Consider the following 15,700-nt stretch of genomic DNA (forward strand, 5'->3'; position numbering starts at 1 on the left):
GACCTTTGTTGTACCTGTTAGGAGTTTCTAATAGATTAAAAATAGAGTCCTTAAGACAGATGCAGCAAAGCCAACCATGGCCTCTTGGCTAGTGAGTTTTCTCAGTCAGGGTAGAAAATGTAGGTTCACATTTGATTTAAAAGAAGAAAAAAAGGAATACACATGTAAATGTGATAGAAAAATGTGTGAACATTTCAATGGTTCGTGATTATTTTTGCAAGAATACCTTCTTGTATGATTTTCTAAAATGAAAAGAAAGCACTGAAGTCAGTAAAGATTAACATTTGCATGACAGAAAAATAAGCTATTACTGTGTGGAGTTGGACATGCAAATGATTAGAAATGTCAAAGAAACATGATGTTAAACCTGCATTGCTTGCAATAAGACCAGTAGAGTTATCATGTTCAAAGTAAGAGAAAAATACTGAACTGATGTAAGAGCATTTCCTTGTTAGCAGAAAGAGGTATTTTTCATTTTGCAGCCCACCGAATTCTCTTGTAAATTTTTGTGGCAACTTGGTGTCCTCATTTGATGTTGTTCATTCTTAATATAAGGAACATAATGCAAGTTATTTAGTGTTTTATTGAGCGCTGTAATTTTGAGCAACTATAGTATATGAAACTTCCTGGCAGATTAAAACTGTGTGCCCGACCGAGACTCGAACTCGGGACCTTTGCCTTTCGCGGGCAAGTGCTCTACCAACTGAGCTACCGAAGCACGACTCACGCCCGGTACTCACAGCTTTACTTCTGCCAGTACCTCGTCTCCTACCTTCCAAACTTTACAGAAGCTCTCCTGCGAACCATGCACAACTAGCACTCCTGAAAGAAAGGATATTGTGGAGACATGGCTTAGCCACAGCCTGGGGGATGTTTCCAGAATGAGAATTTCACTCTGCAGCGGAGTGTGCGCTGATATGAAACTTCCTGGCAGATTAAAACTGTGTGCCCGACCGAGACTCGAACTCGGTCTGCATGGTTCGCAGGAGAGCTTCTGTAAAGTTTGGAAGGTAGGAGACGAGGTACTGGCAGAAGTAAAGCTGTGAGTACCGGGCGTGAGTTGTGCTTCGGTAGCTCAGTTGGTAGAGCACTTGCCCGCGAAAGGCAAAGGTCCCGAGTTCGAGTCTCGGTCGGGCACACAGTTTTAATCTGCCAGGAAGTTTCATATCAGCGCACACTCCACTGCAGAGTGAAAATCTCGTTCTGGAACTATAGTATATATTTTACAGAATAACCTTGAGTCAACTGTTGCAAATATATTCTCAATATGTTTTACAGGTTTTGATAAATTAATTTTGTAGGCTTTGGAAGATGAAAAATTAATTTTTCGAAATGGGTAAAGTATATTAAAAACATATTTGCAACTGACAACGGAATTTTATTTTGAAAAACATGTTACTTAATAAATTTCAAATGACAGACATATAGAACTGCAGCAAAGTTATTACTCATAATTGATAGCATGTCTAATTTGTATATTATTTTTGGTTATATATAAAATGGCATCCCATAGTGCTGTGAAAAATGACAGTACCTAGATAATCAGGAGGCATGAGATGATCATGTTTAAATTATATTTTATTTGCTCACAAATACTCCTTTTTGGTGTTGGTTCATACAAAACATAATTACAAATGACTCTGTGGTCGAGGCATCCATTACTGTGATAGAGTATTTTATAGCAAGAACTTCACAAACAGCTGTATCTTGACCAATTTTATTAAGGTACACCCAGGTTTGTGGCTTAAAGCCACATCATCAGGTGCATATCTACACAATAGGAAATAAATAGTGACAGTAATTGAACCCTTATACATTAAAGTAATACTGGAGCCATAAGCACCCAATTATGAGAGTAAATAAAAAACAAGTATACTTACAAAAATTAAAATGCAGTAAACAACAAAGCGGAGAACATACAAGACCAAACTTTGTAGTTAAAATCATAATGCTCATAGGGGGTAGTCAATGAATAAAAATTTGGCCGATGGAAAACAGTCTATGCCATGTAAGAAGGATGTGCCTATAACCAAAGAGTGAAAGTGAGATGCTGGACCAAAAGCAACATATCATCGAGACAAGAAGCAGAAGGCTTAGCAGCAGGTCAGCTTGAGGAAACATCCAGTGTGTAATAAACATATCTTTTGGGTATTTGTAAAATGTTCTTAATGTTTTATTCCACTCTGAAGTCATAGTCTTTAATACTTTATAGAGAGAAATATACAAATCTTTAGAAGAAAGTGGCAAACAAGATTGCCCAATATGGGGTAACGAGCAGTAAAGAGCATACAAGCACAAACAGCGGAACTGTTCAACATGACCTGTTCTCAACTGAGCATCTGTTTGGGGGGGGGGGGGGGGGGGTTGTTGACATTTTAGCACTTCATTGCACCATAAACAATGTGTCACATAATATTAGGAGATACAGTATATTAGTAAATAGTACTTCTTTCGTGTCTTTTTCTTTTTCTAGGTCTGTGGGAGACAGCAACCACCTTGAGAGAATTAGTAACAACCATAAAATCAAAAGGAAAGAAGTGCCGTAGAAGGAAGAAACCAAGAGTATTAAAATGTGAAGAAACTAAGTTTGGCTGTTGTGCAGATGGTATTACAAAAGCCCAAGGACCGTTCAGCTTGGGTACGACTTTTAATTTGAAATTCACTAACCCAGAGATAGTTCCAACAAATCTTTGTCTATATTAAAAAGTACTACAGTTTCTATATGAGCATTTCAATGGAATGTTAAGCTTCCCCTCCTATTTTAACATCTGCTCATTCTGGATTTTGCAGTTCAGGTTTTCAGTTTGCGTTGCTGTCACCATAACTGAAGCAGTGATAGAAATTTATGAGGGGGGTACCCAAAAAAAAAACTGGAATAACATTGCCTTGGGCAGAGATTCTGTAGTACACATTTTTGCCACTGGGCATGTATAGCACAACTCATTGCCAGTTCAGTGTCACCTTTGTTCTTGACCTGACTTGTTTTGTCCATCTCCAGTGATTGTTTTTGCTGTGCTGTTTTGTTCTTTTCTTTTGTTTTGTTTTTTACAATGGCAAGTTTTAAGTGAACAATGTGCAGCTGTGAAATTTTGTTTTATACTTGGTAAAACTGCCGCTGAAACTGTTTTAATGTCAGAAACAGCTTATCAGGATGACGCTGTGTGAAAAACTCAAATGTATGAGTGGTTTTCTTGATTTAAAAATGGCGACATGTCGATTGATGACAAACATCATTCTTTATGTCTACCAACTGCCTGAACTGATGAAAAAATTTGGAAAAATTTGAGGGCTTGTGCTCACAGAAAGTTGGCGGACAATTGGTCAACTGTCAGAGATTAGTGGGCTATTTTGGATCTCAGTTCAGCAAATTTTAATGGAAGACTTGGGAGTAAAAAGGGTTGCTGTCAAGTTTGTTCCTTGGTTTATGACCGACAATCAAAAGGAACTTCGAGTTCAAAAATGTGGTACTTTGAAACAACAGCTTGAAATCGTCTGGTAGAATTTTGCACAGAGCAAAACTTAATAGTAGCTAACACTTGGTTCAAGAATCATAAAAGAAGGTTGTATACATGGAAGAATCCTGGAGATACTAAAAGGTATCAGATAGATTATATAATGGTAAGACAGAGATTTAGGAACCAGGTTTTAAATTGTAAGACATTTCCAGGGGCAGATGTGGACTCTGACCACAATCTATTGGTTATGAGCTGTAGATTAAAACTGAAGAAACTACAAAAAGGTGCCAATTTAAGGAGATGGGACCTGGATAAACTGACTAAACCAGAGGTTGTACAGAGTTTCAGGGAGAGCATAAGGGAACAATTGACAGGAATGGGGGAAAGAAATACAGTAGAAGAAGAATGGGTAGCTCTGAGGGATGAAGTAGTGAAGGCAGCAGACGATCAAGTAGGTAAAAAGACGAGGGCTAATAGAAATCCTTGGGTAACAGAAGAAATATTGAATTTAATTGATGAAAGGAGAAAATATAAAAATGCAGTAAATGAAGCAGGCAAAAAGGAATACAAATGTCTCAAAAATGAGACTGACAGGAAGTGCAAAATGGCTAAGCAGGGATGGCTAGAGGACAAATGTAAGGATGTAGAAGCTTATCTCACTAGGGGTAAGATAGATACTGCCTTCAGGAAAATTAAAGAGACCTTTTGAGAAAAGAGAACCACTTGTATGAATATCAAGAGCTCAGATGGAAACCTAGTTCTAAGCAAAGAAGGGAAGGCAGAAAGGTGGAAGGAGTGTATAGAGGGTTTATACAAGGGCGATGTACTTGAGGACAATATTATGGAAATGGAAGAGGATGTAGATGAAGACGGAATGGGAGATAAGATACTGCATGAAGAGTTTGACAGAGCACTGAAAGACCTGAGTCGAAACAAGGCCCCGGGAGTAGACAACATTCCATTAGAACTACTGACGGCCTTGGGAGACCCAGTCCTGACAAAACTCTACCATCTGGTGAATAGATGTATGAGACAGGTGAGATACCCTCAGACTTCAAGAAGAATATAATAATTCCAATCCCAAAGAAAGCAGGTGTTGACAGATGTGAAAATTACCAAACTATCAGTTTAATAAGTCACAGCTGCAAAATACTAACGCGAATTCTTTACAGACGAATGGAAAAACTGGTAGAAGCGGACCTTGGGGAAGATCAGTTTGGATTCCGTAGAAATGTTGGAACACGTGAGGCAATACTAATCTTACGACTTATCTTAGAAGAAATATTAAGAAAAGGCAAACCTACGTTTCTAGCATTTGTAGACTTAGAGAAAGCTTTTGACAATGTTAACTGGAATACTCTCTTTCAAATGATTGAAAGCAGGTTTTTCTTACCAAAGTAAAAAACAGCAACTAGCAACTGTTAATAATGGTATCTCTCTCTACTTTCCTCTTAATAACGTATATATGAGGCTGAAGAAGGCAAGGGAAGCTTCAGTCTCCAGAAAAAAATCTTGGCATACTGAACTTGCATCACAGACTGCAAAGAGACAGATGTATCAGTCAGAAGAAATCCTGAACAGAATGTACAAGTTTACTACCAGCAAGTGTACCCAGAGCCAATTCTCATGGAATCTAAAAAGTATTTCATCATTCACCTCGAAACTAACATGAGTAGCTCCTATCAGCTCCCCCTCCCGCTCTCCATCAGAGCTCACATCCTATACACTCTTGTAAACAATTTGTTTATTAATCTTGTTCCAAACATTCTTTTCTTTCTGAATATTTATTTACTGCTTCATTCTTTATATCTGTATAATGGACATACATTCTATTTTGTTACATGTGTCTACATAACAAAAGTATATTTATCATAATCAATTGAAGTTTTATGAACTGAATATTGACTTTTACTCAAAGGTTGCCCACAATTGAGGACATGTGGTGAGACAAAGTATGGTTGCTGCCCAGATGAAGTATCTCCAGCAAAAGGTCCACACTGGGAAGGTTGTCCACCTTCACTTTGTGCAGAAACTTTGTTTGGATGTTGTCCTGACAATGTTAGCATAGCAGAAGGAAATGATTTTGAAGGTTGTCCTGATGAAGAACCACCCTGTGATTATAAAACATCTGAGTGAGTAGCATCTCATTTTTTGTGTAGCTGACATTATCAGTATTTTGTAATTTTATGTGCAATAACCGTTATGAAAATCCAAGTAGGTTAAGTTTATGAAATTTTAGCTAAGAAAATTAGCTTTGGGTGTGTGGTAGTTCAACGGCATATGGTTTATTCTTGAACTAACTAAGTATAGCTTGGAAGTTTATAATAGAAACATAACTATTCATGCATGACATTGGAAACATCCTCTCACATCAGCATTACAAGTTTCATATAAGTTGATTCTTAACCTTATATGTACGAGGGTAATCCTAAAAATCAGGTCTCCTATTTTTTATAAGTACATAGACCTGTTTATTTCTACAGTGGTTTACATCAGTTTACAGCTTGAACATTTAGCTATTTTTCGACATAATCACCATTTCTGTCGATGCATTTTTGTAGACGCTGTGGCAGTTTTTGTATGCCAATGTCATACCAGCTCGCTGCCATGCTATTCAGAAAGTTATGAACCTCTTCTTTCACCTCATTGTTTGAGCTGAATCGCTTTTCAGCCAAATGTTCTTTTAATTTAGGGAACAGGTGATAGTCCCTGGGTGCCAAGTCAGGACTATAGGGTGAGTGGGTGAAACTGTTGCAGGAGAGCAACAGTTTGCAGAGCGATGTGTGGGCGAGCGTTGTCATGGAGAATGTGTACACCCTTGCTCAACATTCCTCTTCTCCAGTTCTGAATTGCCCATTTGAGTTTTTTCAGAGTTTCACAGTACCTGTCAGTATTAATTGTGGTCCCAGTGGGCATAAAGTCGACCAACAATACCGCTTTCCGATCACAAAAAAACAGTTGTCATGACTTTACCAGCAGACTGTGTTTCAATTTCCACGGCTGATGCTGCATTCTGGCCTGAGATGCTGGAGTTGGCAGTCGTGTGTGGCTAAGGCATGCTTGCTTGTGTGTGTGTGTGTGTGTGTGTGTGTGTGTGTGTGTGTGTGTGTGTGTGCGCGTGTATGAGAGAGAGAGAGAGAGAGAGAGAGAGAGAGAGAATGTTGTGTGTGTGAGAATGTAGTATGTGTTCTCTCTCTGTACTGATGAAAGCTGTATGTGTCTTTTAATCATGCCTGTCTGCAACTTGATGTATCTTCTTTAAATTAAGGTGATAGACAGCTCTTTGAAGATTATCTTCATTTTCTTGAATTATTATTTGATAATCTATGTACAGTAGGGTATTAAAGCATTTCTCTCTGTTGATTTTTACACAGTAGCTGGTATTTTGTTCCCGGACCCTGACTAGGTCATCCATGTACAAGGCGTGTTTTTTAAGTAAGGTCCATTTGAACATAAGTACACAACAAAAGGTTATTTCAAAAAAATTAATTTATTTTCAGAAAGTACATACTTCACTCTATTTTTCAACATAGTTGTCAAGTTTGTTCAAACACATATCATACCCCTCAACCAATTTTAAAATACCCTCTTCATGAAAACTTGCTGCCTGCTCCGATAACCAAGAGCTCACTGCCGTTTTCACGTCGTCATCATCATTGTAACAATTGCCACTGAGGTGTTGTTTGAGGTGGAGGAACAGATGGTAATCGCTCTCTGCAAGATCAGGACTGTAGGGTGGGTAGTCTAAAACTTCCCAGCCAAAACTGTCCAATAAATCACGGGTCTGACGTGCAGTGTGAGGTCTTGCATTGTCATGGAGAAGGACAATGAATTTCTGCAGCAGACAGGTTCCTTGCTGATAAAAACCATATCACTGAATGAACCTCACACGCGGCAGGTCAGTTGATAGTCTTAAATGTTTTGAAAACACGGAACAAAACCGTACAGATTAGCTACAGAGCTGAAACTGAGCACAGTTGTTCCCAAGGCATGCCGGTGCACAAGGCATGCACTCATTGTGGTATGCATACGAACTACTAGTGTCTACAACAAAATGGAACTTACTTAAAAAACACACCTTATAGGTATTGAAAAGAGTTGGAAACAGGTCACATCCTTGTCCAGCTCTGTGTGTTGTTGTCAATTGTTTGGACACATTCTCTTCATCTTCGATTGTAGTTTTTGTTTCTCTGCAAAGAGATTAAACAGAGTTAATTAGATGTGCTGAGAAGCCTCTTTCTCCCATAAACTGCCACAGTAGCTGTCTATTGACTTTGTTAAAAATGTTACCATAATGTATGTGCATGTGTAAGATAAATTCTTTTTTTTCTCTGTCAGTATTTTTTATACTACAAATGCCATCTGTGAATAGTTGTCCTTTTTTCATTCAGTCACTCATTCATTGTGTCCTGTAGATCCACAATTCTTTTGAAGCTGAAGCAGTTCCAATTATTTGTATTATTGGTATGCTTTCTTTGTATTTTTTGTCTAGTATGTGTATACACTCTTATTCTTAATGTGTGTTTTCTATAACAGTGTTCCGCACACAGTCATAGTGCATGCAGCCAGTACAGCGTAGGTGTGTGTGTTTGTGTCTGTGTGTGTGTGTGTGTGTGTGTGTGTGTGTGTTTATCCAAAAGTTAGAAAAGTTTTCATTTTTCATCATGTGGCTGTTTACAACTCAATACTTCTACTATTCAATGAGTTGTTACCTTCACTCCTAAATTCTTTACATTCTGCCATAACTTCTCTTACTGTATTTAGGTCTTGACTTTGCCAATTATAGACAGCTGATAGTGGTGTGTGAAAAGTTATATAAATGCTTTGTTTGATGTAGTAGATAAAAACAGCAGCTGAGTAGTAGAAGAGAGAGAACAGTGACTTTTTCAAATGATTTGTTTTTCCCTAAGTATACATATACAAATGTAAAGCAATCTACAAGTAATTTAGTTGTTAGTATACGTTACAGAAGTAATCTACCGATAATGACTCATTGCACATCCCTGATGGTTCTCCTTTGTGATGGGACTTACAGAAAATGGGTGAATTAATGAGTGATCAAACACTTTGATCCATTAACCAATTACAAAAGGGAGGGGTGTGGGGGTACAGTCAAGTTGGCCTCACAGTTTAGCACTTTGGTTGAAATATCATCATAATCAGAACATGATTACAAATGCTTTTCATTCATGTAATGAATTTTGTGATCTAGTTAACAGTTAATTTAGCAAAACACATGTCCGCTGGTGGAGTGTGCAATGCCCTTCTAAGTAAATCAAATCAAACTGCGTTTCATGGTCCAATTGTTTTTCCTCCCTTTGTTTTCTGCTACTCTTAGGAAGAATAACTACAGGTGTTTTAACTGTGGTGTCACCGCCAGACACCACACTTGCTAGGTGGTAGCTTTTAAATCGGCCACGGTCCGCTAGTATACGACAGACCCGCGTGTCGCCACTGTCACTGATCGCAGACCGAGCGCCACCACACGGCAGGTCTCGAGAGACTTACTAGCACTCGCCCCAGTTGTACGGACGACTTAGCTAGCGATGCAACACTGACGAAGCCTCGTTTATTTGCAGAGAAGATAGTTAGAATAGCCTTCATCTAAGTCAATGGCTACGACCTAGCAAGGCGCCATAGCAATTGATAGTTATCGTATGAAGCATGTCTCATCAAGAACGATGTATACAAATGATGGATTAAAGTTAAGCATTCCAGAAGCTACGTACTTTTCTTTATAGCATTCATTACGTATCCTGTTTCAGACCTCACGCCATCCTGCGTTAGCTTATAGCGTGCATTTCGACCTTCTCTAGCAATATAACATTAACCATTTTTAATATCACATTCCAAGTAAGAAATAGACCCAGAGAAAATTTTTTTCTTAAAAATTCAGATCATCTACAGTTCCCCCTGCACGATCATTAGTGATTCATATTATAGGATATTGATGCAAGAAGATCTTGTGGTTGCTCCTTAATGGACTGTTCTTCGTAGCAATTAATGCATATATAAGAGAAGTAGAAGAAAGAAGTGCTTATAGCATTCCATCCTCACCATTATTGCTGGTAGCTTACTCTCTCAGATCAGAAGAGAGGGCCCTGCTTGTAAAGCAAATTAGAAGTCTATGGGTAATAGTAGCTGCTTTTGGCTTCTATATAAATTTGTTGTATGTGACTCCCCAGCATGAAAACAAAACTTTTGCTGATTGTGTGAAAAGCTTTGTTGGCTCACAATGAAAAATTAATATTTCTTCTAGATTATTCCTCTTTCTATTGTGAAATTATTTCTATTATTTTATAATTTTTTTGTTTTAAGGTTTGGTTGCTGTCCTGATGGGATTACAAAGGCCTTGGGACCAAACAATGCTGGCTGCTTTGAATGTGAAGGTTCTGGTGAATGCACATGTGCAGATACAAAATTTGGTTGCTGTCCTGATGGTGTTAGGGCTGCAACTGGGCCTAATAATACTGGCTGCTATGATGATGAATTTGAAGGTATGACTCAGGCATATTGACACTAAGTAATTGTGTACCCAATTTGCTTGTGGCATTCTCTGAATATTTCAGTTCCTCACTGTTTGTATTGTATCATTTACTTATCACAAAACTGTCATAGTAATTTTGTGTACTAGCCATTGAAGTACATCAAATTTACAATAAATCCCCAGATTTTGCGTAGGTTGATGGGAATTTTTGGAATATATATCTCATCATTATTATCCATTCCTGTCATAATTTTGTCTCTCTTCCATGTCTGTATCCACAGTATGATACCGCTATTGGGGTTCTGTCTTGTGTTTGATTCCAAACATGTTTTCTGTATCAGATTCATCCACTTACATTTCACTTCCAATGTTGTATACATATTTCATGTGATGTGTTACCATACAGTCTATTGTAAGCAGTATTTGATTTTTCTCTGCTGACTCAGTAAGCCTTGTGTAGAGTGACAGCATAGCTGAACTAAATGTTCCTTGAAACTTCCTGGTAGATTAAAACTGTGTGCCGGACTGAGACTCGAACTCGGGACCTTTGCCTTTCGCGGGCAAGTGCTCTACCGACTGAGCTACCCAAGCACTACTCACGCCCCATCCTCAGAGCTTTACTTCTGCCAGTACCTCATCTCCTACCTTCTAAACTTTACAGAAGCTCTCCTGCGAACCTTGCAGAACTAGCACTCCTGAAAGAAAGGATATTGCGGAGACATGGCTTAGCCACAGCCTGGGGGATGTTTCTAGAATGAAATTTTCACTCTGCAATGGAGTGTGCGCTGATATGAAGCTTCCTGGTAGATTAAAACTGTGTGCCGGACCGAGACTCGAACTCGGGACCTTTGCCTTTCGCGGGCAAGTGCTCTACTGACTGAGCTACCCAAACACGACTCACGCCCCATCCTCACAGCTTTACTTCTGCCAGTACCTCGTCTCCTACCTTCCAAACTTTACAGAAGCCCTCCTGCGAACCTTGCAGAACCAGCACTCCTGAAAGAAAGGATATTGTGGAGACATGGCTTAGCCACAGCCTGGGGGATGTTTCTAGAATGAAATTTTCACTCTGCAATGGAGTGTGCACTGATATGAAACTTCCTGGCAGTTCAAAACTGTGTGCCGGACCGAGACTCAAACTCGAGACATTTGTCTTTCACAGGCAAGTACTATCCTGGTGAAAGTAAGGCTGTGAGGATGGGTCATGAGTCATGCTTAGGTAGCTGAATCAGTAGAGCACTGTGAAAGGCAAAGGTCCTGAGATTGAGTCTTGGTCCAGCACACAGTTTTAATCTCCCAGGAAGTTTCTTATCAGTGGACACTGCACTGAAGAGTGAAAATTTCATTCTGAATATATTTCCTGTTCTCAAATATCTTGATTTGCAGTTATCTCAGTCTCTCTCTCTCTCTCTCTCTCTCTCTCTCTCTCTCTCTCTCTCTCTCTCCCTCTCCCTCGCCCTCTCCCTCTCCCTCTCTCCCTCTCCCTCCAGATGGATCCCTCTCATTCTGCCCTTTTTTAACCTTTCCCAACCTACCCTTCTCTCCTCTCCAGGAAGAATCTATTACTTCTGAAAATCAGACTGATGTGTGTGTGTGTGTGTGTGTGTGTGTGTGTGTGTGTGTGTGTAAAAACAAATGTACCAAGATACTTTTATAATAGGAGCCTGTTTATCTTGATTTAGTTGTAACACAGTTCTCTCTTTTGACAGCAACATTTTTTTCCCTCTTGTCTAGGGTCTGGTGTTACAACACCATGGTTGAACGCAACAGAGGCTGAGCTTGACTGCACTGCTTCTGAGCACGGATGTTGTCCAGATGGTTACCTACCAGCTACAGGTCCTTACTTTGAGGGATGTGGTGTTATTAACTCAGAAAATTGCACTGCATCATACTTTGGATGTTGCCCCGATCAAATAAACCCAGGTACTACAGTTTTAAGGTTATAGGTGAACTTCCTCTCAGTCTTATAATTTTTCTGCACTGTTGTGTGCATAGTATATTTTATTTCAGCACAATATGTGACAAATGCTTGATTTAAATTACAAGTTGCTATGAGTGACAGAGTGCAATATCAGGATTAAGAAACAGCAGTTGATAATACTTATTTATTTGAGCCTGATCAAAACATGGAATATTATTTATTGTAGTGTGTAAGGCTTTTTCCAGTGTGACAGATGTTGATGAGATTTTCAGATATTATATCGAGTAATGTCGCTGAAACTCTGTAATATTATTGTGGAGAAACTGTTTATCATCTTCAGCTGATGGTGTTAACAGTTTGTGGAAGAAATCATCAAAGCACTAACTGTCATGGTAAAAATGTGATGCAGTCCTTAGAAATGAGCATTCTTTTGAAAGCAAAGTAAACAGATTGTGTGGTGAGATGCCAAATTAAAGATTAAATACTGTTGCTGGGTACCTGTGCAGTAGATATTTCACAACAGAACAAACCTTTTAGGAGTCGTCATCAACAGACAATATTATTAATTGAAGGTGCAGTTAAAATATTTCAGAGCTTTAGTAACACCTGCAATACAGTCCCTGGGAATCTCAGAATTAAAATAAATGAAAGAATGTACTTAAATATATTGTTCCTTGCTGATGATCAAGTTATTATTGAAGAAACTGAGGACAAACTTCAGGGATCTCTGTATTTTATCGTTGTAAGACCTGCTCAGGACATAACATGAAAATATCTGCAGAAAAGACCAAGACTATGAATTTTAGAAGCAAATGTTTAGTCAATGGAAACAACCTTAGATAATAGACCTATTGAACTAATGTCTCACTTTCAGTGCCTTGGCTGATTGCTTGCATAATTGATACTGATATTGATCACAAACTAAGTAGGTATAAAGCCTTATGTGGAACAACAAGAAAAACTATGAAATTTTATAAAGTGAGTGTTGTCTAAGTTTTGCTGTGTGGCTCAGTGCAAGGGTGATGAGTCCTAAATAACTGAGTAAGATACAGGGATCAGAAATTATATTGATGAAATCTGTGAAATGCTGTTTGAGACTGAACAGATTTAAAGATGGCAATGCACAGAGAGAACTGAATATTTTTAAAACATAAAACAGAATCAATGAAAATAAATAAAGATGGCTGTCACATGTAAACATAATGCTAGAAGGAAGAATACTAAAATACATTTTATCATACAGATCAAATGGTTGAAGAGACGTGGACGACCAAGGAAACGTTGGCAAATAACATTCTACAAGACCAGAACAGACGAATTGCATACTGCTTGAAAAAAAGATTATATGTGTAAATGATGTATCAGACAAGTGACTGCACACTTTGATCTACCTTCTTAAAGAAACTGAAACAATGAAATTATCTGTTAAGGTAATAATTATTGAATAATTCGTAATTTATCACTATGTAGGGAAGAAGAAACATGCTCACTTAGAGCAGATGGTTAAACAGAAGTAATTGGTATAGGTCTTAAAATTACTGAAGTGAAAAGGACATTGTATATCTAGCTTTCAAAACAGTTGCCATCCCAATAGAAACAGAGTCATGTGAGAAGGAGGAAAGAGAAAGTGAAATATATTAGACACTGAATGGAAGCAACTTATGAAAATGTTCTTCAGAGGCTGCTACCAGTAACACATTTTTGTTGGCTTAAATTATTCAACCTTAGATTAAGTGCATGAGTGACATGTGTCTCCTAACAATATTTTTCACAAATTTACAACACTGTTTGTTGATTTTCAGATTGCACTTTTCAGTAGCTGAATGTTTATTGTTGATGTTTTTAGTGGTAGCAGTAGCACTCTTCTGTATCACATCTGGAGTTTTAAAAAATAAATACTCTCTGTATTAACATGTTTTGATGACATGTTTTAAGTGTCCTCTGCAAGTTTATGAATAGTAGTTATAAAGATCCAAGGAGCCATAGCAATGAATGCAACTGAATACATGACAAGAACACAGCCAATTCATATGAACAAAATGAATGATTATTTTTTTCTTAACCATGTGAACATCATAGTAGCAAACAAAGTAAACATTCCTTCATAGTAGTTTATCTTTCTCTTTCTACTTAGGATGGCCACAGCATGTGCCAAGATTGTAAAAAACAACTTTAAGATCTCTTTAACATCTGTGTACTTGCGTTAAAAGATTTTGTATTGCCATTGTAACTTTGAGATGAGGTCTCAAAATATGTTGCTTCATTAAATAATTTAAGCAAATCAACAAAAATTTATGACTAGTAGTGTCCTCTGAAAATAACATTTCATATTACGGGAACAGTCATGGTCAAAGAAACTTACTCCATCTGTTACAATGAATACAATCAATTTTTGACAAAACAATTTAATTGGATAGATAAAAAATCTACTCCACAGGCGGCTGCAGGACACACACATAAAAGAAAGTTATAACTAGGAAGCTTTTGGAGCCTGTAGCTCCTTCTTCAGGCAGAAGGATTGAAGGAGAAGGAAAAGGGGTGAAGAAAAAGGACTGGAGAGGTCTAGGAAAAGGGGTAGATTTTGGGAAAGGCACCCAGGACCATTGGTCAGGGGAGACTTAATGAACAGTATGAAAATGAAGACTAAACAATCAATCTTTCCTTCTCACCCTGTCTGGTCAGATAATTAAATGGTCCATTGAACATGATACTTATTCATAATTTTCACTTGTAAATGGCTAAGTAATTCTTTATACAGAAGCTTGAGGTTGAGATTTAAAACCAGTTTTAATAGCTTCCTTTATCAATTTCCAGTTCTTCATTATACCACAGTACCATTTAAATCCAACTTAAATTTTGTGAATATTATATTGATTTGTCCCTGGAGGACATTGTCATGAAACCCTGTTCACTATCGTAGCTTTAGGACCAGACTACATTGGGTGTCGAATGCCATGTGAAAGTGAAAAGTATGGTTGCTGCAGAGATGGTATAACACCAGCTCATGGACCAAATGAGGAAGGTTGTTGCCTGAATTCAGAATTTGGCTGCTGTCCAGACAATGTATTGCCGGCACAAGGTCCAAACCTGGAAGGTAAGTGACTATTTAGCTTTTTCATGAAAATTCCAAAAATTAGTCAAAGAAGAAATCACATCAGGCCTCAAGCACAGGTTAATAGTTACTGCTTTCATGACTAGTGATAAGACAGATGGGCAACAACTGAGACGTTCCAGCCGTCTTGTTCAAAGAAATTATTGCTCACATCATGAAGAACTAACTATTACTATCAACACATAAAATACTACCAGAAAGTTAGTGTGGCTTCATTCCATTAACGGACACTACAGACATGATCAGCAAAGCCCATCAGTCTGAAGAAAAATCCAAGGAACAGGATAAGCCACTTTGTATGGCATCTGTGGATCTGGCTAACACTCTGATGTGGTACAAGTTCTCATTTGATTTTCATCTCAACATCTGTTCCATATTAAAGATTTCGTATAGTGATTCAGTGTCTGCTGTCATTAATAGATAAACAAGACAACGATATCAAATCACATTAGTAAAACAAGACCACTGGACAGTATCTGTTTTAATTTCTTTCGACATTGCTGCTATAATCACTCTAGTAAACGAACTCAGTGTCATAATACAATGTCTGATGGTAATGTATACATTTGAAATATTTTTGTTTATTTGCATAAATTGTGTCATTGACATGAATATGTATACAGTAGACTCCTGACTCTCCAGCTCATGACTATCTGGCCTACTTAATCTAGCCTGCTTAATTAATATCACAATAATACTTCTCCATGATAAAACAAGTGTTAATT

At 38.0% G+C, this 15,700-nt stretch overlaps 1 protein-coding gene across 1 annotated transcript in view; it reads left to right on the top strand.

Annotated features, from left to right (window-relative positions):
- The window catches only part of LOC126481282 (papilin), a 260,118-nt gene that overhangs the window by 71,861 nt on the left and 172,557 nt on the right, over window positions 1-15,700 (top strand). Inside the window, exons 14-18 of the mRNA XM_050104920.1 lie at window positions 2,474-2,638; window positions 5,374-5,587; window positions 9,774-9,952; window positions 11,677-11,865; window positions 14,784-14,957. Of these exons, the coding sequence (XP_049960877.1) occupies window positions 2,474-2,638; window positions 5,374-5,587; window positions 9,774-9,952; window positions 11,677-11,865; window positions 14,784-14,957 (921 nt within the window). The remainder of the gene's footprint in view (window positions 1-2,473; window positions 2,639-5,373; window positions 5,588-9,773; window positions 9,953-11,676; window positions 11,866-14,783; window positions 14,958-15,700) is intronic.

Source organism: Schistocerca serialis, chromosome 5 (assembly GCF_023864345.2).
Source record: "Schistocerca serialis cubense isolate TAMUIC-IGC-003099 chromosome 5, iqSchSeri2.2, whole genome shotgun sequence".
Classification (NCBI taxonomy): Eukaryota; Metazoa; Arthropoda; class Insecta; order Orthoptera; family Acrididae; genus Schistocerca; species Schistocerca serialis.